This window comes from Ascaphus truei, chromosome 12, assembly GCF_040206685.1.
Source record: "Ascaphus truei isolate aAscTru1 chromosome 12, aAscTru1.hap1, whole genome shotgun sequence".
Lineage (NCBI taxonomy): Eukaryota > Metazoa > Chordata > Amphibia > Anura > Ascaphidae > Ascaphus > Ascaphus truei.
In genome coordinates, this window is record NC_134494.1 from 3,548,242 (window position 1) to 3,573,058 (window position 24,817).

The 24,817-nt window shown below is 45.5% G+C and overlaps 2 protein-coding genes across 2 annotated transcripts in view; both read left to right on the forward strand.

Moving 5' to 3' along the window:
* The window catches only part of LOC142464294 (uncharacterized), a 566,786-nt gene that overhangs the window by 160,560 nt on the left and 381,409 nt on the right, over window positions 1–24,817 (forward strand). The gene's annotated exons all lie outside the window — the stretch shown is intronic.
* LOC142464320 (uncharacterized) lies at window positions 6,816–8,193 on the forward strand. The gene is made up of 2 exons (XM_075567814.1): window positions 6,816–6,879; window positions 7,243–8,193. The coding sequence occupies exons 1-2, from the start codon at window positions 6,831–6,833 to the stop codon at window positions 8,184–8,186; spliced, it is 993 nt and encodes a 330-aa protein (XP_075423929.1). The 5' UTR covers window positions 6,816–6,830; the 3' UTR covers window positions 8,187–8,193.

Below are 24,817 nucleotides of genomic sequence, written 5' to 3' on the forward strand. Positions count from 1 at the left end.
TTACCTGAGGGCATGGGTTAGTCTGTTAGTCTGTGTCTCCACATTAGAGAGTGGATACAGATAATTGTTCACCAATAGGCTGTGTTCAATGTTAAGAATATGGTTGCACAGGTATATTAACTGTGTCAACCCTACAGTTTTTAGTTGTGCTGGAGTTGTGCTTCTGATTCCATCTTGAATGTCACTGGACTGCTGGAGAATTGCTAGTGGATACTTCTCCATCCCCCAACCCTAAGTAAGTGTTATCTTCTTGTCTGTTAATTGTACTATATTGATGTGTTCACATTATTTAAGGAATAAATTATATTTTATTATATCTAAGCCTCGTTCAGTTCAACCCAGATATTTGGTGTTCATTATATCTTGTCATAAGCTACCGTGACAACGGGGCACAGCTTCAGGGAGAGGGGCTAGCCCCGTTAGCACCCAGCTTTAGGGTAGGATTGCCTGGGAGAGGGTTGGGTGGGCCAGTGGGAACCGGGGAGGGAAGGCAGCAAGTGAGCCAGCCAGATTTCCCCATTACCCTGGCAGAGCCTCAGGGGGTCTCTCGGTTTAGAGCCCCACTGTTGTCACCTGTCTATGGGCTGGAGGTATCAGGGGCAGTAGCACAGTTAGCCCACCCCCAGATTACCTGCCAGCCAAGAGCCAAGGCAGGTGCTTCTGCTCCAGTGCCCCTGGGCTACTCTCTGGTAATGGGGAGGCAGTGTCAGGGAGATGGCCTCACTCAGGTTTCCTTAGGATCCATGTTTGGATTAGCTAGGGAGAAGCGGAGTGAGGGAAGGCTGCAGGTAGGTAGCCAGCACCAGGTCTCAGTAGGAGAAGAAGGGCTAGTGGTAGCCGGGGAGGGAAAGCCGCAGGTATGGCAGCTAGAGCTCCCCATAACCCGGGTGGAGCCTCAGGGGGTCTCTCAGATCAGCAACCCCCTGTTGCAGCCTGGCTATGTGCTGGGCGTATCATGAGCAGTGGCAAGTTTGTGCCACCCCAGGGATACCTGCCAGCCAAAGGCTAAGGCGGTTGCATCTGAAGAGATGCCCCTGAGCTCATCCCTGGTAAGGGGGAGACAAGGTCAGGGAGGTTGGTGCACTCAGGGAGTCCCTGTGTCTGGGTTAGGATTGCCTAGGGGGGAGCGGAGTGAAGGTGGGCTGCAGGGAGGTAAGTAGCAGGAGTCATCAGCAGTGGCTGAGGTGCTGAGCCTAGGGGAAGCTAGGCAGGGAGACACTGTGGAGCAGGGGGAGATAGGAGGTCAGTGGGGTGTAGGCAGCTGGCAGAAGCTAGGGATGGGCTAGGTAGGCAGGAGGTCCCTTGTTCTGACTGGCCAGAAGTGACCCCCCTGACAGATTCCCCAGGGTTCCCAGAGGTAGGGCTGGGGGTGGTAGGCAGCCAGGAGCAGTAGCCATGGCTAGGGGGGTACCGCAGAGGATTCTGTCCCCAGGGCAGCCAAGGGTAGCTACAGGTAGAAAGGGCAGCACAGTGGATTGGAGAGGAGTGATGCTGGCCCTAGCAGCAGTGGTGGTAGCAGGTGCTTGTTTTCTGGCCTTCAGTTTTGAGAGGGCAGGAGAAAAGCATCTGGGTACCAGGACCCCCAGTACAGAGTACTGAGGGATTGCCTTGTCCCAGGGGGCACAGGAGGGGGTGGGAGTCAGCACCCCAGGTGGTTTCTGGAATCCAGAAGTGATGCCACTCGGGGTGGGGACTGCACTAGAGCCAGGGAGGAGAGGCAAGGGTATAGCGGAGCAGCTACAGGTGGGCACAGGGCCAGAGCAGTTGGGTCCCTACAGGATAGTGACATAGCTCTTTCCCAGACTTGGTTGAAAGGAAAGCAATGGTCTGTGCTTGATAGCTGGTCTCTCGCTGGTGCAGAGACATGCCAGTCTCTGGGCAGTATGCAGCCTGGTCTGCAGAGGTGCCCCTTCACGATGGACTTGGTTCACCAGGCACTGGGTGGGGGGCAGAGGGTGGCAAAGGAGAATGCCTGGCGGCCACGTTGGAGCCCTGCTCAGCAGGATCTGGACTTCACTATCCAATATGGCCAGGACAATGTACTGGACAATGTCGGAGGACAATTTTGCCAGGCCAACCCCTCAGGACTTATTGAGTGCTTCAAGGATGCCAATGGTGTCCCAGTGCCAGGGTGGGCAGCTGGGTCACAAGGCACCCATTGAGCAGGGGAGGTGTCATGGGAGAGGGGGTTTGGCCCGGTATTAAAGGAGTTACACCCCATTGGGCCACCCCCTGGTCTCACTTGGGAACCAACTGTTTATTCCCCTGTAAAAATGTATTGTTCTCATCCCCGTGTTTGCACCAACACATACACTGGGGTTGATGCGGGAGGGAAGGGGTTAATGTTAATTCAGTGATTATAGCCCTTTGTTCCCTTTTCCCGCCTTTTCAGGCACCATTTTGCAGAGTCCCATAGGTCGCCATTGGAGCTCCATTCATTTCAATGGCGGATCTAGCGGTTTTGGACCTGTTTCCCTCAAAGACCAGCAGGTGGCGTCCGAGAGGAGGAGCGGCGGTTTTCCATTGTAAATCAATGGGGCCATTGACTTCAATGGGGATTCCTCGACATCGACCTCCAGGAACAGGTTGGCAGCCATGAAAACCGCAAAACCGCAGAAGCGGACACAATGTCTTTGAAAAGAGCTTTATCACTGAGTTCAAGGTCAACGACAATTGGCGTGGGAATCTTAGGTTCTAGGGCACCCAGAAATAAAATTCTTTTTGCCCCTAGCCCCTAGGAGCCCCCACACACGACCCCCATCGGGTCCGGGAATGAGGGACCCCCGTAAAGGGTCGCGCTCATGAAGAGGGTCCCGCCATTTACTTTAATGGTGGAGCGGAGGTCCCATTGAATCCAATGGCGGCGCTTGCCCATGCATTGTCTATGGCGGGGCCGGCCATTGATTCCAATGGGGAAAAGCCGCGTGGCGTTAAAACGGCTAAGTCCAAAATGGTAAAAAGTGTAAGTCCATATCTCCGGTTCTGGAAGGACCAGAGGGCTGGGAGTTGGGTCGCATGCAGCCATGGTTCTGGCTTGAATGCATGTCCATTTCCAGCCCTCTCCGAACAACCAGATGGAGTGTGGGCAAATGTAAAGATTTGTGTTTTTTCCATAGACTTCAATGGCGGAGTTTCCCCATTGAAAGTCTATGGCGGCGGAACCCATTGACTTCAACGGCGGAGTCGCTCCATTGAATGCCTATGGCGGCGGAGCCCGTTGATTTCAATGGGGAAAGAGTGAAAAACAGAGATTAATTTTTAAAGGGAAGAATCCTGTATTTAAAAAGTGTTTTAAACTGCATTGGTGTATCTCCAGTTCTGGGGGTCACAGAGGGCTGAAACTTGGCCACAATGTAGAGTCACTTCCGGCATCAAGAACAGGCAAGTATCAGCCCACTGGGCCCAACAGAACCGATTATTTTGATATATGAAGTTATTAAACTATGAATGGTATTTTGGGTCTGGTAGGAAAACTCAGAGCCCATCTGCTATGTTAGTGTTCCAGATGGCTGACAAATGGCTGAGCCTATAACTCATGATCAAAGACTCCCCCACCCTACTTGTATATGCAAGCACAACAAAGGGCAGGACATGGTGACTTGAGATTAAGGGCCTCATGCAGTAAGCGACGATTATGTGAAATCGGCAAGCTTATCGATTAGTCATGTTATTGGCGTTTTTCCCTCTCCGTATGCAGTAAGTGCCGAATACATTCAAAATCAACCAGAAAACAAATCCGCCCACTCTCACGATGATGAGCCGATCACACACAGGTGTATCGGCGTGCGTGGCGGGGTGCTGTTAGGTTGCACAATCACAAATCTTGCTGAATCAGGCGAAACAAGCATGTTTTTGATTGCGCGCCATATTTAAAGGCAACGTGTACTGCTAATCATTCTCTGTGTTGTTGGGAGTGAGAGAGAGAGAGACGCACAGAGCTGGACGATTGAACATTTGCATATTGACTGAGAGACTTGTTGTGTATTGGGTGAGCTTTGTCCTTTGTTGTTTTGTTTACATCTTTGTCTTGTTTTATATGTGGAAGTGGGTCGTGTGATTGCCTGTACATTTCTTGTCTGTTTTTTGTGAGTGCTGGAAGTATGCCCGCAAAGCGTGGGAAGAGTGATGCTGGTGGGAGTGGGAGTGCTACTCGTGCGAGTACGCGTCGGAGTGAACGTTCTGTTCAGGGGAGTGATGTTGCTGGTGCACCGAGTGGTGTTGCTGGGAGTGGGAGTGCTGTTGTTGGGAGTGGGAGTGCTGGTGCTGCGAGTGGTGTTGCTGGGAGTGGGAGTGCTGTTGTTGGGAGTGGGAGTGCTGTTGTTGGGAGTGGGAGTGCTGTTGCTGTGAGTGGGAGTGCTGGTGCTGGGAGTGGGAGTGCTGTTGCTGTGAGTGGGAGTGCTGGTGCTGGGAGTGCTGGTGCTAGGAGTGTGAGTGCTGGTGCTAGGAGTGTGAGTGCTGGTGCTAGGAGTGGGAGTGCTGGTGCTAGGAGTGGGAGTGCTGGTGCTGGGAGTGCTGCTGGTGGCGCAGTTGCTGATGGGGTGTCTGGTGGTGGCGTGCTTGCTGGTGGCCAGCTTTTGGAGGCTCTTCCATTGGAAGAAGGAGAGTCCAGTCAGCACCAGCCAAGCTCTGACCCTAAACCTGCTCGGAAAAAACGTGTGGAGAAGCCACGTAATCCTCGCTTCAATGACCAGGAAAATAGGGCTCTTGTCACTGGCATTCTGGAGCACTATGACAGTCTCTATGGACATTTAGTAGGTAAGTGTAACTTTACATTTATTATTCAAATACATGTGATCCTAGGTCATCTGAGTTTTGTTCATATGCAAATATGGGTACACAATATCTTTCTATGTTCATTAGTGTGGAAACACAGCTTTTTATCATGCCTTACAAGGACAAATAAACACAGGCGGTCAATTTGCCAGAACTGCATACAATATGAATGCAACCTTGCTTACATGTATAGGTTTAGTAGTCAATGCTCATGTGCTGCACATATTACACATAAAACAGCATGTTTGCTATCTCTTGGAACAGCTAGCAGTGTAGGAAACTGGTGCTTATATTATTATTAATTTACCTCATATCTTTTATATGTTTTTCAAGGGCGGACAAGTGCAGCAAGCAAAAAAGAAATGTGGGACACAATAGTCATTGGTGTCAATGCCTGTGGGAATAGTGTCAGGGACAAGTATCATTGTCGGAAAAGATTTGATGATATTAGGTCCAAATTGAAAAAGAAAATACAAGACCAACGCGTGCATGCTACTGGCACTGGAGGTGGGCCCACACCACAACGTCTCATATTGACTCCATTGGAGGAGCTGCTTCGGCCAAAATTACTTACCGTCGTCGTGGAAGGCTTGGCTGGTGACCGTGACATTGGAATTTATCCGTCACAATTTCCAGCAGGTGATAAATATTACTGTACTAGGCGTGTCGTTGCTTACAGTTATTTTGCATATTTACACTGCTTTTTATACTGTCTTCACAATATAAGCATACCTGCATCTATATATGTATATGTCTGATTCTGTATATATATATCTCAAAATAGACATATATGTAGTAGTCCTACTAAAAGCAGTAACTAATATAGCACGTGCCATTGCGTGCTCATTTACATGTGAATTCCCAAAATGCATAGCTGCAGTGGAAGCAATTGATGGTGGGCGAAGATGGGGAACAACAGGGTAGTACACGTGTAACACATGTTCATGAGAAATTATTAGTAGCTACAGGTACAGAACAGAAATATGTATCATATTATTGTGTATTTTATTGATTTTACTCCGACAAACATGACATTACTGCCTATTTTAAGCATGCATCAAAGAAATTGCATGTAACGGCCTACAAACATCACTGGCACTAACACATCTATAGTTGCTTATGAAAAGGTCCATTTTTGCTTTATGTCATATACAGACAGCATAATGAGGCACACGTATCATATGTTATGTCATTGTTTTCATAACTTAAACACTGCAGATGACTACTTAGCTCATCTACCATTGTGTTAAAGCAGCTGCAATTAATATCTCATCACAGCATACACTTCAACAGAGGGGGTGGGGTTCAGCACACACACTAATTACAGCCTCATTTCACGGTCAACTTAGTTCACACCATTTGCACCTGTTTCAAGTCATTGAAAGGTGTGGCTGATTAGGCTTTTTGGGGAAGGGAATACCTTTCTTACAACCTGAATAGCACAACTGAAGTTAATCACACTCATTTGAAAGCTTAACTCTAGCTACTAAATGCCCCAACAACTCATTACTTATCAAAGCGTACGTCACACATTAGTTCACTCATATCTATAGTTGAACTACTATGAAAGACACATTATCACACACTGCATGTGTTGTCTTGTTGAGTCACAGCCACATTCAGGTGTGCCACATCTTCGATTAATGTACCACACATATCCTCTACCAAAAACAACACTTTTTGCAATATGACCACCTTCATGATAACCATTGTGAATGGTCATCTCATGATAGTTATGTACATTATGATACTGATATCACTACACAACATATGATTTTTATGTACTCATTTAATCTATTTATCCTCACGCATTACTGCAGAAACATAGTATGTTGTATGTTAGGGAACTCAAAAATTCTAAGTACACAGGCATGTACAGTGTTATTACAACTATTTATGTTCACTTTCACACACATTTTCGGTTAAGGAACTGATGTTGTTAGTTAATCATAAATACAGAACATACAATAAGTGTTTGTTCAATATTTACACATGTAAATGTAAAACTTATGTTATTGTTATATATAGTTGCCCCTGGAGGACATGTGTCACCTGAGATGGAACAAGTGTCTTCACCTGGGTCAGCCAGCTCAACACTACTAGAAGGTGAGTGTATCATTTGCTGGCCATATAATATGTGCTCTTCTATATGTTATGTTGTCATGTGCATTATTTGTTTTGCACATCTTCTTTAAATAGGATTACTTAGTGTCAGTGAAAATTAAGTGTAAGGCAACATGTATTGTGTTAGTGATGTTAATTATCATGTAGGACTTCTGAGTTTAGAGCAACTTTTCATTCATTCATATTTCATACTGAGTCCAAACATTATTCGTAAGTCAAGGTAGTTTTTAATGAGGTTATAAAACGTATGCTAACATGTTAGGTGTTACTTAGGACACAGTACAATTACATAGTAACACAGCATACATTAACATGCCATTTAATAATGTGTACATTTCTTTTTAGAACATCATGGTGATGAGGATGATGAGTATGATGAGGATGACGCCACAGAAGAGACTGAAATACAATCATGTGACCATGAAGAGGTGCCAATAGAAACTGTTGTACCGCCAAATCGTCCATCAACTTCCACATACGATGCAATTGTAGCTTCAGAGGGAAAAATAGTGGACGCAGAAAATCGTCGCCATTCAGACATGATGACAGTGCTGGAAAGGATGATTGGACTGCAGGAAGAAACAGTATCACAATTGGCACATCTCCACAGAGTCTTCATTGAAGTGCCTAAACAGTTGCAAAAAATCAACACCTCATTCGAAGCATTAGTTGTTCAGCAAACACAAGCTAATTACTGGAGAATGACTAATGTACCACAATTCAACACCTCCCAGCCAGGATCTGTTCATGCAGGTCAGTTTTCACCACATTCATCTGATATTCATTCACCAGGCCCAAATGTTACCGGTCAAGTAGCAGACATTGCTGTGCAGGTTCCTGATGACATCCTACCGCTGCCATCTGTACAAATTCAGCAGCAGACACCTACAAAGGAGGCGACAAAAACAAAACAAGACACACATGAAACAGACCAACCATCACTTGTGCAGTGTCTACCAACTTGCTCACATGTGTCACTGGGCACAAGCCCTGTCCGTGAACAGTCACTACCCAAAAGCCCTGTAGGTGAGTCGCTGCCCAAAAGCCCTGTAGGTGAATCACTGCCCAAAAGCCCTGTAGGTGAGTCACTGGCCACAAGCCCTGTAGGTGAGTCACTGGCCACAAGCCCCGTAGGTGAACAGTCACTGGCCACAAGCCCTGCCCGTGAAGTGCCAGAGGCCACTCAAAGTGGCTCTGTTGTGCCTAAAGTTGGTGGCAAAAGAAAAAGGAAAATTCAAGAGACAACAAGCAGGCCTGTTACTCGCTCGCAAAAGGAACAAAAAAAATAAATGTTATAATTCAGAAAATATGTCTTTGGCCTTGTTTTGTTGACTTCAGATTATCTAATTACTATTGTATGTATGCTGAAGACTGTGTTGTTTCCAAACTTTCAACTATGTTCTTGTACACGTGAAGTTTTGGAAATGTTAACACTCATAATTAATTGTGTTATAAATATTTATGTTGTAATCGTCTGTTCAGTAATGGTCCACCAGGAGCCAGTTGCTAAGTTTAGAGAAGCTGCCATTGACTTTGCAGCAAAACATTGCATTTGGGTGTGTTAATTGATGTAAGAATTGCATATGCATATTAGTCACATGCAATTATTAAAACACCTAAGTAAGTGCAAACATCTTTCTTGTACGTGTACAGCAGGATTATGTGTAAATTATTACTTACCTTTGCCTTGCTTGGCCATTGTAATTTTGTCCTTTAATCAGTTGTGTGTTCGTTTCTATAACATCTCAGAATGTATAATAATATATATATACACACACACACACACACACACACACTGAGTGAGTGTGAGTGTGTGAGTGTGTATATATATATGTATATGTGTGTATATATATATATGTATATGTGTGTATATATATATGTATATGTGTGTATATATATATATGTATATGTGTGTATATATATATATGTATATGTGTGTATATATATATATGTATATGTGTGTATATATATATGTATATATATATATATATATATATATATATATATATATATATATATATATATAGTACTATATAAACTGGTATACACAAACTAATACACTTCATGCTTCCTTGTGAAAGCACACTATTTTAATAATACAGGCCTAATGTTTGAGAAATATCCTAAGTATGAGACTCTAACAGTATTGTGCTTAAACAAATGTTTATTACTTAATTCAATCATGTTTCTCACCATTTAAATAGGTTTCATACAAGGTATACTTAATGCCATCAATGTTGTGTGTACTCCTGCAATATAAAAAAAAATAAAATATTATATATAAATATATATATATTTTTATAAGAGATATATTTATATATATATATATATATATATATATATATATATATATATATATATATATATATATATATATACACACGTATTTAAACTCATGCAGACAGGGAGTTAACCAGACTTTCACATACACACAGAAATGTAAGCGGGGAAAAAACATTTCTTTTTGCAGGTGTGTTTTTACTGATATGCCTGGCTAAGAAATATTTTCACACACTGGTCTTTGTTAGTTTTCAAAAAAACACTATGTGAACGCATTCACAGTCTAGGGATGTTTTTCACAAACGAGATAAAAGAAGGAGAAATGTTTCTCCCACAGTCCCATATCACGAACCACAACTGTTAACCCAATTAGACAAACAAATCCAATTGGCGTTTGAAATAAGGAGTCAAAGTAGTTACTTTTGTTGACCTTGACAAGGAAAAACAGGAGTTTGTTAGCCATTCAGCACATTCATTTTGATGAGCAAATAACACAGACCTGCACACAGCTTTTGTGCTACTCAGACATGGCTGATGAATTCGTTAACAATATTAATCCCCTTTTAGGGTATAAGTACATGATCTGTGAAGCCATCTTGAACAGTCGCGGACAGAAAGCAAGCACACGCCAAATCGATGATTTCATTCGAGCAAAATATCCTTATTACCAAGACCGTAAGCATGCACGGAATTTTAATTCCTCAATAAGATTCACTTTATCAAGTAATGACTTTTTTGAACGTGACCAGGATAAGCTACAACACACCTATGGTTTCTGGAAGATTGCCCCGGAAAAACAATTTCTCCTGAAAGACGGCACTTATATTGTCGTGAAAGGCATATTTATTCCTAATGGCAATAGCAATGTATCCGCTACTACTGATCCCTTTGAATCGATACGTGCTGCAATATCTGCAGCCTCCATTCCTGAAACCCACATTGTACAAGAACAAAAGTACTATGATTATGTACCAAGCCTTTCAGCTGAAATTGCATTGGAATGGGAACCGGAAGAAATGAACCTACCTCCCGACCAATTATTTGAAGAAAGCAGTGGCGATTCCTATGAGCGCATCCTGGAGGAGATATGTGCCATACTGGATTCAGCGGTTGGGTTAAGCGTGGATGAAAATGGCTTGCATTTCTGGAGCGACCAGTTGCAGCCAGGCGAAGAGTTAATTCTAGAAGAATGGTAAATATAACAATCGTTATGCGTTGACTCTGCGTTTAAATTTTTTTTTTTTTTGTAACCACCATTTTCACTTTCAATGCGTGGATACAGCGTAACATTGCAGACTGCATAACATGTAGCGATCACAAACAAATTGTTTCCTAATACAATATAGTAGGACCTGAAAGAGTAGTACACATTGCTGACGGAATAAATATACGTACTTTCCTATCCCTTTAAACATATTAGCAACATTTTACCATTACTCTAACACATACCTGTTTTGTTATCATGCAACATCTACAACATTGAAAACCGGGTCCACCACGTATGACGTGGGACCCTTGTCATGGGCCAAGGCGTCCTTAAAAAGGATTAGTGATGTAAGTCCCGCCCCCAAGCGACGTGCGCGCCTCAAAGCCTATTGGCTGTCATGTTTTGTTATAGTAACGGTAACTGCAGTGTGTGATGCGTGCGGCTCAGTGTTTGTAGGCGTACCCTGGGCGTTAGCCGAATGTTAATTGAGTGGGAGGAGTGTTAGCGTGCGTTTCACGCTGGCTTAACATGACGTCACACGTATTGCATTTGCGCATTGTGTTATCGGCCGTGCTTTCTGTCCAAACACGTCTGTTTAAAAAGAATACAGATGTACTCGTTTAGAACGAATGTAGTTTCATATTCATTGTATTTGAAATAAAGATTTTATGTTTAATGGTATTTTCAAGATGTATTGAACGCACAACGTACGCTTTGTTTTGCGCATGCGCTAACAGTTAGTGCAGCCAAGCGTGAAGTGCGTGCGCACACTAAGATGTGCGCGCACATTTTTCAGTATACAGGCAACGTTCACATCATATACATAGTTATGCCTGCTACAAATTTAAAGAAACATTACATACTGATGTACACTTGTAGTTCTAACATATAAGTGAGTGACGTGTGTATGTACACAATCATATAGAGCTGTGTAATGCGTTGTCACGGATACATATATAGTAAGGTGCCATATTTGACCATCATATGTTTGCTGTATTTCAGAGATGTCGGGGAAGATACAATCGGATCAATGTATGATTTCAGAAGAGTCTACCTTTATATGAGATGATTGTGAGGAGGAGCCACCGACTACTATACTACATATGGAACTAATTTTATATTGCTTGCAGCGCTTATTAACAAACAATTAAAAATGTGATACCCTTATGCCTATATTGCATAAGCACTTAATTAACATAATGATGTTGCAAAAGAGTGCCTCATGAATTTTTATTGAGTGTTCTTTAATGACTACTAACATTTTATGACATGGTGTGTTTTATATATAACAACCATTCCCACTCTGCTAACACATTTGTGTATTCTAATATGTAATGGAACGTATGACTGTCGAAACTATGTAACAATAATAATAATAATATGAGCATGTTCATGTATAGGGCTGCTAGTTGTACGCAGCGATTTACAGACACATGTTTCAGCCTGAGGTCCCTGGCCCGTGGAACGTACAAATGTTTTTTTGCCGCATGAGGCACAGGGAGATAAAGTGACTTGGCCAAGGTCACAAGGAGCCCACACCGGGAATTGAACCAGACTCCCCTGCTTCAAACTATCAGTGCCAGTGTGTGTCTTTACTCAGTGAGCCACTCCTTCTCCCAATGTAAAGGACACTTACAACCAAGTAGCCATTTATTTTTAAAATCTCTTGTTACATGGGTATGTAGATAAAATGGTTTGGGACTGTAGCAAATAATGTTAGTGGCCAGATGTTATGGTCCCCTCCAATGCATGATGTTCTGAATATGACATCACCATCATGTTATGAAGTACGTTTCTGTGTATATTTCATTAACCTAACTAACTATAGTTTACTGTGTTTATTAATCGTTTAGAAATACATAGTATAGTCAATATGATGATATAAGCTACCATAATAAAGCTGGTGTTATCATTTGTCGGTGTTATACATGGATCCTACACCAATTGATAGAGACACAAACAGTTGTCTTAAAAAGTGTGTCTATGCTAGTGATGAATGTGCTCCCGTAAGTAAACAAATAAGTACAGTTATCCCCTTTTCTCCAACCACCTCTATATTACATTAATGGAAATTATAAGGAAACATACATAAAATGTGATGAAATGTGAGTAATCATTTTGTAATACAATGCACATGAAAGCTCAAGAGTAGCTAAATGCATATACATGATACAGAAAGTACATATATGTAACATTTGTGTTTAAACCAATATGTTGGGTTTTTAGTTCCAATAATTATAGGAAGATTGAGGTAGGCACATCTTATGAGAGATGTCAGCAAATATACATACCATGATCAGTCATACTGGAGATATACCTATAATGCAAAGGAACAATATATAAATTGCAAACATTGACATGCCATCTTCAGTACCGTAAACAACACAGCAAAGTGTGTATTTGGTGTTAAATGTACAACACCATGTATATTTCATGACATTCAAAATGTAAATCAGCCTGGTGTACACATCATATGGATGTACATGTTACACTGCACCAATAACATTGTATGTAAGCATACTAGAAGCATGAATGATTATGGGCATAATATGTGTTTTGTCTTAGCATAAGGAATAACACAATGCTACAATATTATTGCTTTGTTACCCAAGTTGTATTCACATACACACAACTAAAGTACAATTGAAGAGGGATTATATAACCTGTGCAACAATAACATACCGGTGCCACATCCCTTTGTGCACACAGCAGAGAAAAGAAAGGTGTGCAACCCATATTCATCTGTGTCCTAACAGAAGGTTATATAAAGAAACATTATTGTTAATATAACATAATTAAACTATAAAAGTAGTACTAGGAACATATGAGTTTGTACTTACAAGAAAAAAATGAATTGATGAGATTCTGTCGTGTCTGGCCACCACTGGCTGTTTGTTCATTTTCAGCAGCTACATGGGTGGGATGCTCGTCTACCAAAGCCTCAGCTAGGTCTGACTGTACATTGTGCCTGAGTGCAACATTGTGCAAAATGCAACAGGCAAGGATAATATCAGACACTTTTTGAGGCTTGTATAGAAGAGCCCCACCAGTTCTGTCCAGACACCTAAACCTGGTCTTGAGTAGGCCAAATGTCCTCTCTATAACAGATCTTGTAGATATATGGGCTGCATTGTACCTGTCCTCTGCTTCAGTTTGAGGGTTTAGCACCGGAGTCAAGAGCCACGGCCTAATTCCGTATCCTGAGTCACCTATAATGAATGGAGCACACATAAGCTGACATTAGTGATCAAATTGTACAATGCCAACATTCCTAAATCAACATGTGTTTTGTGTTAGAACATGTAAATATGTACTCACCCAGCAGCCAACCAGGTTCAAAATGTCCCTCTTCGAACGCATGGAAGACTGAAGAGTTCCTCAGGATAGAGGAATCGTGACTGGAACCAGGGAACTTGGGTACCACATGCATTATCCTCATCGTGGCATCACATACCACCTGTACATTGAGTGAATGGTAGTGCTTCCGATTGCGGTACACATGCTCACTCTGACTAGGTGCAATCAAAGCAACATGTGTGCAATCGATTGCACCCAGCACACATGGTATCCCTGCTATATTATAAAAGCCAGTCCTGACTTCCAGCCACTCTGTCGCCTCTGTAGGAAAATGAATATAATTCCTAGCGCGTCTATTGAGTGCATAGAGAAACTGGGTCAAGGCCCGCGAGAATGTAGATTGCGAGACCCCGCCCACTATGCCCACAGTTGTCTGGTATGACGCGGAAGCAAGATAATGTAATGAGCACAGCATTTTAACAAGCCCAGGGACTGCACGACCTCTGGCTGTGAAAAAATCTAAATCCCCCCTTATCTCCTCATAAAGAGATAAGATTGCTGCTGAACTCAAACGATAGCGACTTACAATCTCCTCCTCACTCATCCCATCTAACAGGGTTCTCTCCCTGTACAGACGCGGACGAGGCACAAGTTGTCTCCTCTGTCTTCTCCTCTGATCTCCTGTCCCTCTACCTGTCCCTCGGCCTGTCCCTCTCCCTGTCCCTGTCGTATCCGCGTCACTGTCACTGTCCCTCGGTGTGTCCCTACCTTGCCCTATATCATTCTCTTGATCAGCAAGCATGTCATAGAAAAGAATGTTCCTGCGTCTCCTAAACATTCGCAACATTTTGAAATGAGTAGCTGTGAATGAGCAGGTAATGTGCGTCCTTTAAATAGGTATGTGATGATGTCAGGTGACATAGTAAAATGCAAGGTGTTACATTAACATAATAAAGTACTTCTGTGGCAAGCTGTGTGCACTTGTTGTTCTAAGTATTTGTTGTGTGTATTCTGCAGGGAATGATGATATTTGGCAATGATGTGACGTGAAGCTTTGTACAAAGATTGCTTGCAAATAAATAGTTGCATGTGCAATGCATGTAACACTTGTGAACGCAAGAGTCAGTCATGTAATGAGACAAAAAGGCTGAGATTGACGTGGGAAAAGTTTTGTGTAACATGTGTAATTATCCATGTTATTGTGACATGTTGGCAACAATGAATAGTCGTGTGCATATGCATGCATTTGTGTAAGGAGGATAGTTGGTATAGAATGAGTTTACAAGGTGTCCCAATGCTGAATTACTGTACATGTGTGTATAAGTTAGGTTGAAGTGCTTGTAATGCAACGGTTACAATGTAAACATGCAATGTGATTGAGCGTCCAATAAGTGACGTCATGAAAATAGGGAGGACCCAAAAGTATATGTAAACATGAGAAGACAGATGTACATGAACGTTTAAAGATGCGTGTCACATTACAAGCATTGTGTAATGTAAAGGAAGATGAATATACTGTGTATGAGTGACATGTGTGACATGTGTGACATCATGTAAATAATTGTCGCTGAGTTGAGTAAAATGTGTGATATGATGTGAGGTTCTCCTTTAAGAGTGTAGTATAGTATTTTCCCTTGCCACATCATCACATGATGAGTAATGTGACCCGCAAATGCTGCAAACATGTAAAAGTCGAATGTTATGCAAATAAGACACATCAGCTGTGACACAATGCAGGGAATGCCCCCACACTGTAATGCAAATCCCCCTTGTATTGTGAGCAATGAAACGTAAACAGTACTATACTGTTATACGTCCCCGCTCCATTGACTTCCATTGATGTACAGAAGATGTTTTTTTTCTAAGTGCCGTTCCGGCAGCCTTAGCGATCGTTCTCCCGTCCAAACTGCCAACTTTAGTTGGCGGGAGAAATCGGCCATAACATCTCAATTTCGTAGTGCCGATCAGCCCCGATAAGCTGTTTTTTTTTGTTGAATCCAGCCGATTTAAAAAAGTGGCGATCAGTGTCGAAAAGAGGCTTATCGGCAGGCGACTGGCCATAACCAAATTATCGGCTCCGAAACCTGGCGATATGAAGCACTTATCGGCGCTTACTGAATCTCAAACCCAATTTTGGCTATAACATGGCCATATTTCCCTTATCAACGCTTACTGCATGAGGCCCTAAGTGTGGTACATCACACCTTAGACAAAGGGCATCCTGCACCAAGCTAGACTTGAAGGCGCCAGGTTAGTGGGAGGGGGACTGAGAAAATAAGCCCCTGTTTAGAATATTACCCACCCAGTGGGTGGGTGTTAAGGTGCCCCTCAGGTGAGGTGGCAAGGAGAGATTGGGTGCAGGTAATTGTTCTCCAATAGTCTACACTCAATAGTAAGGTATAGACTGGAGATTGCATATAAACCAGTGTCCAGCCTATCCTCTGTGTCTTTGTGTCATTTGGAGATTGCTGCATGAATTGCTAATCGTGTAAACCAGATTACTTCATCATTCCAACCCTAAGTAAGTGTATATTTTGCCTGTTATTTGTATATCTTGTGTATTCACCTTTTTCAAGGAATAAATTATATTATATCATATCTAAAGTCGTGTTCAGTTCAACCCAGTGTCAGGTTGAGCTCACCACAAACGAGGCGGGACCCTGGTGCTGAGGTGGGAAAGGATATAACGCCACCCACAGCCACGAGGGCATGTCTTGAGAGTAGAATGGTCGGGGCGTCCGAGTCGGGGCAGGAGAGGTACGGATGGTAGTAGGTGCTGTTAGCCAAGTCCGGGGTTAGAGAGAGAGACGGAGGTGCTGGAGACACGAACGATGGGACGGGAGACCTTGAAACCCGTTGACGGTAACGAGAACGTTCAGTCCTCCGCTCCTGCAGACGCTGGTCCACCCGAATGCAAAGGGCAATCAAATCCTCTAGGTCAGTAGGACGTTCCCGCGCCGCAAGCTCATCCTTTAGGGACTCCGACAGGCCCTGCCAAAACGCAGAAGATAGTGCTTCATTGTTCCATTCCGTGTCGGCAGCATGGGTGCGGAACTCCACAGCGTACCGGGCAACGGGACGACCTGCCTGGGTTATGTGGTGGAGAGAGGAAACTGCCGTTAACTGCCGTGCAGGTGTGTCAAAGACCCTTCGGAACTCACGGGCGAAGAGGTCGATGTCCTGTGTGATGGGCGCTTGTTGTTCCCAAATGTGGGAGGCCCAGGCCAGCGCCTCGTCGGAGGGAAGAGCCACGATATAGGCAACCTTAGAAGTTGAGCAGACAAAACGAGAGGGTGAAAGTTGGAATTGGATGAAACATTGATTAAGGAAGCCCCTACATCCTTGGGGGTTCCCAGCAGAGCGGTTGGGGGCAGGTAATTTGGGGTTCCATAGCAGACGGAGGAGATGCAAAGACTGTTGCGGAGGACGTAGAGGCCATTGGTGAAGGTCCCAGACTGGAAGCTCGGGCTTGAACGGTAAGGGAATGAAGGCTCTGCTGAAGCAAATCCATCTGCCTATCATTTTGTTCCAGATAAGTCTCTAGCCTGGCGAAGAGATTAGAGTGGGAAGTTAAAGTACGCTCCACCTCAGCGGGGTCCATGTTTGTTGGGCTGAGCATAATGTCAGGTCGAGCTCACCACAAACGAGGCGGGACCGCGGTGCTGAGGTGGGAAAGGATATAACGCCACCCACAGCCACGAGGGCACATCTTGAGAGTAGAATGGTCGGGGCGTCCGAGTCGGGGCAGGAGAGGTACGGATGGTAGTAGGTGCTGTTAGCCAAGTCCGGGGTTAGAGAGAGAGACGTAATCGTTTTACCGTTTGCCGAGTTCAGGGTGCCAGAGGTGCGGAGAGTCGTATTGCCGGATGCCAAGTTCGGGATGCCAGAGGTGCGGAGAGTCGTATTGCCGTATGCCAAGTTCGGGATGCCAGAGGTGCGGAGAGTCGTAGAGGAAGCCGGTTCGGTAACGAGGAAGACTGCAAGACAAGACAGGACTAGGGAGGCAGAGAGTAAGAAGAACAACTGGTTCTTTGCTCAGCCGACGAGTCAATGAAGCTGCAGGGTATATATAGGTGAGAGGGTCCAATGGCAGAGTAGCAAGGTGGGGGGGTGTGGATGGGCCAGGCTGTGACAGGGATAGGTCCAGAAGGGTTCCTGGAGGAGGGGCTATAGAGCACAGTAGTAAGGGTGCATTTGATAGTAGCATTGAAAAGTGGTAGTGTGCCTTTAAGAGGCTGGTGTGCCTCCGTGTGGCCGCGCCTCCATGTGGCCGCGCCTGCAGGCGCGTGACGGGGCACGCGCCCAGACCCGGCACCAGAAGAGGAACGCCGCCGTGCGCGCGCGCCCAGGCGAGACGGCGGTCGGCGTCCTGGAGGGAGGATCTCTGCGAGGCGCGGGAGGGCCGGCGGAACTGCGGGTAAGTGGGGAGCACGCCGAGTTCGCGTGACTCCCAGGTTGTTACACCCAGGTATTTTGGTGTATAATACAGCCTCTCATAAGTTACCGTGATACTCCCTTCTTGCAATTTGCAGATCTTTATCACCAGCTCTGATGTTGGTCTTTTTATGTTCGATGCCCATATATTTGACCCCTGTGGTGCTGCATTGGTGAACATCTTTGAAATGAGACAAAAGATGTGTAAGTGGTTTACCCATGGTATAGTGATAAAGTGAACACAGGCGCAAACAAATAAAAAGGAAACACTAATAATATGTGACTTAGTAAATACTTAAATAAGTGAATAAATAGTAATATTTGTACAATACAGTTTCACCCCCTGCTCAAAACCCACTGGAAGGGGCAGTCTTCACTCTTCCCCCCACAGTAACAGCAGTGAACACAAAATCCAGGGGGAGCATGGGGAAGAAACAGAAATAAATTTAAGTGCAGCAGAATAGCAATGTGGAAAAAATGTCTCCAAACGACTTGGCTCTTATAGAATGACTACTTACAGGATGTAAGAGTCAAAACAGCGGGGTTGACTCACACAGTCAGTGGTTTAAAAAGTGGTAAAGTTGTCATCTGGGTGGATCAGGTACTCAGGAGGGTATGGCCCAATAACAAAAGAAAGAAACTGGCATAGCGCAGATCAACCATGGTATAAAATGTTTATCACAATAAAAGTAATGTACTCACAATATAACCGTAAAAAACGGGCATGTCACACAGCAATAGTGTAAAAGAGGATATCTGCTGCCAGCTGGCTCACCGTCCCGCAACTCTCCCCACTCGTCTGTCTCTGCCTCCGGTCAGCTGTGACACTGCTCCGCCCGGCGTCTGACGTCAGATCCGGGTCCGTCGCTGGGTAAGGGCTGGACTTTCTGGGACTCCTCTTCTGATAGCTCCGCTCAGGTAAGACTCCCACACTACGCGTTTCGCCACGTGTTAGCGTCAGCTTTGTCAGGAGTGTGGAGTCTCATGGTGCAGTTGTAACTTAAATAGCTTGGTTGCCTAATTGGTAATAGGGAACATACTATTCCTAAAAGCGCTACTGGGGTGAATGTTAATAGAGGTAATGCTGTGTTTCACTACAATAGGAATACAGGCATTAGTGGGTTAATGTCCCAAATGGACAAACTGGAATAAACAAACAGAGGCAAACACATATATAGAAGCATAGAATCAAAATCAACAAATGTTGAAAGGGGAACCTATTAGAGGGACAATGTATCACCCTGTAATACATATAGAGTACAGGAATTAAGGGATTAATGTCCCAAATGGACAGATATCAATGAATAATGGGGATATACGCATATAAAAATATTAAGAGAAAGACCCATTCAAGGAAAATATACTATATGTATTACAGACGAGTGAGTACATTACTTTTATTGTGATAAACATTTTTTCCACATTGCTATTCTGCTGCACTTAAATTTATTTCTGTTTCTTCCCCATGCTCCCCCTGGATTTTGTGTTCACAGTGGTTTTCCCATGGCCAATAGTTTGGGAATATTGGCAATGTTCCTTAAGTGCTCCATTACACGTATTTTAAGATGGCGTTTGGTGCGGCCTACATATTGTAGACCGCATCCACATTGTAAAATATATATGACATACGTTGTCAAACAATCGATGTAATTTTTAATCTCATATTTGAAGTCTGTTATTTTAGATTTGAAATGGTCCTGTGTAAGCATTCTAGGGCAGATTTTATACTTATTGCATCTGTGGTTTCCTTTTAGGCCTAATATATCTCTTAGATCCTTCTTTTTTGTAAGAACACTCCCCTTAAGAAGACTGGGGGCCAAAATAGTTTTAAGGTTATTGGATCTAGTGAAAACAATAGGTGGTCTTTCCGACAGAAATTTGGTCAGTATTGGGTCCATATGTAAAATGTACCAATATTTGTTAAGGATATGTTTAATCTTGTTATGTGAGCTATTACATTTTGTGACAAAATAAGGTGTATTTTTCTTGTTCTTATGGTTTTTGTCATTCAGCTCTACAGTCTGTGATGTAATAGTTGATGAAGTGAAATTGTTAATGGAAACATTCTCCAACGATTGATTAGGTGTGTTAGAATCCCCACTTGTATTGACAATTTGGTTTCTAATTTGTTTATTGGTTTGGGGTTTGATCAATTTATTCCTATTAATATTTAAAGCTCTATTATAGGCCATGGTAATTATAGTGTTATCATAACCTTTTTGTTGGAAACGTTCAAAAAGTATCTGAGATTGTACCTTGAACGTTTCCAAGTCAGCACAATTGCGCCTGATGCGCAAGAATTGACTATATGGAATATCATGTCCACTTGTTGGATGAAGAAAGGAGTTAACATTAGTGCTCTTAAAATGGGTAACCAGCTTTTATTCACATGTAACCCTGCTTCCCCCCTTCCCCCAGACTCTACGGTGGTGTCTAGGGTGCATGAGGGCAGATTACATGCGGTGTGGTGCGTACCTGTGAAGAACAGGAGGGCCTGAGCTTCTCGTGATGTTGTGGGGAGCCAGGACTGGGCTTCTGGGGTGGTAGCCTCCCTGATCTCTCAGTGGTGCAGCGCCTCCATCTTCTATACTCCCAGGAATATGGGACAGGACCTGTATAGAAGAACCCCTTGGGTCCCAGGGTAATACCTTCCAATTCACACAGATAGTCTTTGTAATAACGGATAGTCTCTTTTATTGACAGATCAATCCTCCTCTCCTTCCCTCCAAGTCTCTCCTCCGACAGGATGGTCTGGGCTAGGGCTTCAATACCCCATGGCCCACCCCCGAGGTTAGCCTCGCAGTGGGTTTTGGATTCTCCCCATCACCCCGGGCAGTGGGGTGAGTGCATTGGTCCACCAAGTCTATACTTCTATCAGCTCTATTAAGGAAGCTGAATCTCCCCACTCCTCTCGGCTCCTGCACTCTGCGCAGGGGAGACCACGGTCTCCTCAACCTCCTCGGACCGATCCGCAGGATTCTTCGACTCACGGCATACTAACTGAACTGCATACTCCTGGCATAACTAACCGGCAACTCCAGACTCTCAATATCACTATCAACTAACTCTACTCACAGGAGTTGGCTGCTAAATATAGAGCTAGCCCCGCCCCTCGTGATGTCAGCAGAACCTCCCCTCTTGCTCACGCCTGCAGCAGAGTCCAAGCCTGCATCTACCACTCAGGATAGGGCTATGAAGGGGGAAAACCCATGATGATTACTGGTGCCTGATCTTAACAGGACTTATCACAGTAGAAGGAAGATAGGTATAGCCTGTGCTGTTTACAGGGGGCTACACTCTTCCTATGGTGGAATCCAATGGTCCCCACTTGGACCTATTTTTAGCAGAACCATCCTGCGACGAACCACCTGGGAAACAGCACACATAACATTGCCATAATACATGGCATAATGAGGTAGGTCAATACAAGTACACCCGGGTACTCCCAACATGGAGAACCCTACAGATAGTGCCTTGGATCAGGCTTTCTTACCCGCCGTCCATTATGATCCGTGAGAGTCACAGCGAACGACTGAACCGGCCCATGCTCAGGCCTGTATGTAACACCGTACATGTAGATACACCTACCGATGCTCCATATGCGTACTAGCTCAATAATCTTATCCTCATTGTGATACCCTCCCTGACCGAACTTGGTCCGAAGGTATTCCTGGACTGCCTCCCTGAGCCAACTGTCTCGGTTCTAGTCAATTTCTCTCATGATGGGCTCAGGCACGTAGGGATACTCATACCCGTGTGACTGCCGGTATCTAGCGACTATGGCCCGGTCAGCTCGACTTAGTTTGGTGAGTGTGCGGTGCCCTGCCCTGCTCAGCAGTACCCAAAATACAGGCTCCTAAGGAGCTACCTCATCGTACAATATACTGGGGCCTCGAGGTACAATACGTTTCTGTTCTATCTCCCTAAACCGGTGATCTAACTCATCCTCCGTCTCCTGTGGAGAGAAAGAACCAGCCGCCCACCAATGATCTACTACATCGTTCTTAATTAATAAGAACCGCGTACGGTCCATCCCCTCGTGGTATCCGGTGAACAAAGGCGCCCACCATTTGTCGCGGTGTTCGTACTCTGCGGACTGACTAGTGCGTTCTACATCAGACTCTACCTGTGATGATACACCGGATGTACCCGCATCAGTAGATCGCGAGCAATCTCTCCTTCCCTTGGCATTATAATACCTAGTGGGGTTCATTTTGTGCACCATTTTGCTGGTAGACCCAGCCTCTACTGGAGTGTGAGACCCACGGGCCCTCCCTCTAGCTGCAGGAGAAAACGGCACAGGGTTAGGTACAGGTATAACACTTGAATACGGTATCTCCCCATCAGACCCTTCCTCACTCAACTCCCAGTCCCGCAAGTCCTTGGAGTATTTGGGGTATTTACATAACTTATCCCTGGTAGGTCCCGGTGGCACCACTCGTGATGGGGCAGGGGCAGTGGCCGGGGCAGTGGAGCTATGGGCTGGGGCTGGGGGAATGTCCAGGGCATTGTCCAGCAAGCGGGTGACACCACGCCCAAGGAACATTTTCTTAGAGGCACTCCCCGCCATACTTCTGGCTTCTCGGTAGGGGCCTCGACTCTGTAGGAGAGCCAGGGAAATGTCTGAGTCTGTGCTTCGAGAGGAGAACACTCCTCCAGGACTTTCTTCCCGGTGGAACTGGAAACGACGTCATCAGGATCGCCTGCAGAATCTCCATCCGCTCCGTGGTCACACACCGGAAGTGCGTCGAGGACCTGCGGGGGCGGTGGCGGAGCATCCGGTACACGGCCGAACAAGTAGGCCTCAAGCCTCTCTTTCTCGTTCGCCGTGAGTGCAGTCTGCGCCTGGCGGGAGTAAGGGGGTGGTGGAGTCTCCTTACCGCTCCGCTGCTTTTTGATGACATCGGGCTCCTCTAGGACCGTCTCGGTCTCCGTCTCCGCCGCACTGGGAGTCACCACGGCGATGGGACTCCTACGGGCCTCCAGCCGCACCAGTGCTCGCCGTCGGATGGTCTCCGGACTTGTCTGCTCTCTCTTGATGCCTTTGGGGTGGTTCGCCGGTAGGCGCATCGCCACCGATGTCACGCCAATCTCGTCCTCTGAAGAAATCACAATCGGCTCCTCCGCTGGGGAGTCAGCTGGTTCTTCGGCGATACAACCAGTGGGTATAGGTACAAAGTGTTCTCGCTCTGGTACCTTCACTGCGGTCACGCTCTTCTCTGTTGCCAGCTCGCTCAATTTAATAGCGAGCGGAGCCTTGGTTCCTCCCGATATGGTATAACGGGGACCCAGGGCAGTCTTTTCTTTACCTTCCGCCACCTCCGTCAATGTCCCCGGAGAGGCACCCCGTGGGGTTCCGAACAAAGGCCAGGGCTCGTTCGGCCAAAGGTAAAATGTGCAACATTGAGGGCATCGGGCCCTGGTGCTTTGTACCGCGCCTGGTATTCCGCAGTGGACGCACAAACACCGAATGTATTCGTGCTCAGCTACCTCCACTACCAGTAGGCCTCCTGGTACTTGGTAGATGGAAGTACTCATCTCGGACATGGTTCGCTCAGGGTTGGAACAGCTCAGTGTTTCAGCTCCTTGCTCCTCGAATGCCAGACAAAAGTGAAGCTCTTCGCTCAGGCTTCCGGTCCCTCCCTTCACTGGGGAGGACTCTCCTGATTGGCTCTCCTTGTGCCCACTCCCTCTGGTGAAATCCAGAGGTGGGATATTTTCTTCTTCAGCGTGACGTGGCCGGGCTTTCTGACCATTCACGACACAGGTGGGTGGGCTTTCGGCTTTCGCGCCGCTCCGCTCCCCTTGCAAAGAATCCGGGTTTAGCGCCAAATTATTACACATGTCCCGCCATATTCTCCTAATAGTCTCTGTGCACAACGCACGTGCTGGCTCCAGGCTTGGCGGGAACCGCCATTTTAGATCACTGTTCTTGCTCCGCGGAGCACATTTAGGGATGGACGCCATCTTGGATGAGTCCTCCAAACGCCCATGTGCTCTATCCTCAGTGTCTAACGGGTATCTCGTACCTAAACACTGACTGACTGCTAACTGTGTGCTCGGCATGCTGTTTCTCACTAACTTGAGGTGGCTTGTACCCCAGGCTCAGCGGAACTCCTCTCCTCCATGCACTGTAGTCGATGTCTACCATGCAAGTTTTCTGTGGTGCGTGTGTGTGGGTGATAGCTATGGTACCTCTTTTCTAGGTACGGGGCATCTCCTGCTTTTGGCCACTCATAGTGCGAGCCCTGGGCCATGGTCCCTGGACTGGTTAACAGGCTGACCCCCCCCAGTTGCCTCACGCTACCTGCCTCAAGGGACTCGGTCAGCTCTAACTATTCACCCTTCCTATGACACCTCCTATGGGCGCCCATCCTTCTCCAACACTTGCACGGAGAGTGCATCTTGCTCTGCCCGTTCTGCCTTGCTATAAGCCGGTCCTGTTCTGACATCTCTCAGCAGCGCCTCCAAATGTAACCCTGCTTCTTCCCTTCCCCCAGACTCTACGGTGGTGTCTAGGGTGCATGAGGGCAGATTACATGCGGTGTGGTGCGTACCTGTGAGGAACAGGAGGGCCTGAGCTTCCCGCGATGTTGTGGGGGAGCCAGGACCGGGCTTCTGGGGTGGTAGCCTCCATGATCTCTTAGTGGTGCAGCGCCTTCATCTTCTATACTCCCAGGAATAGGGGACAGGACCTGTATA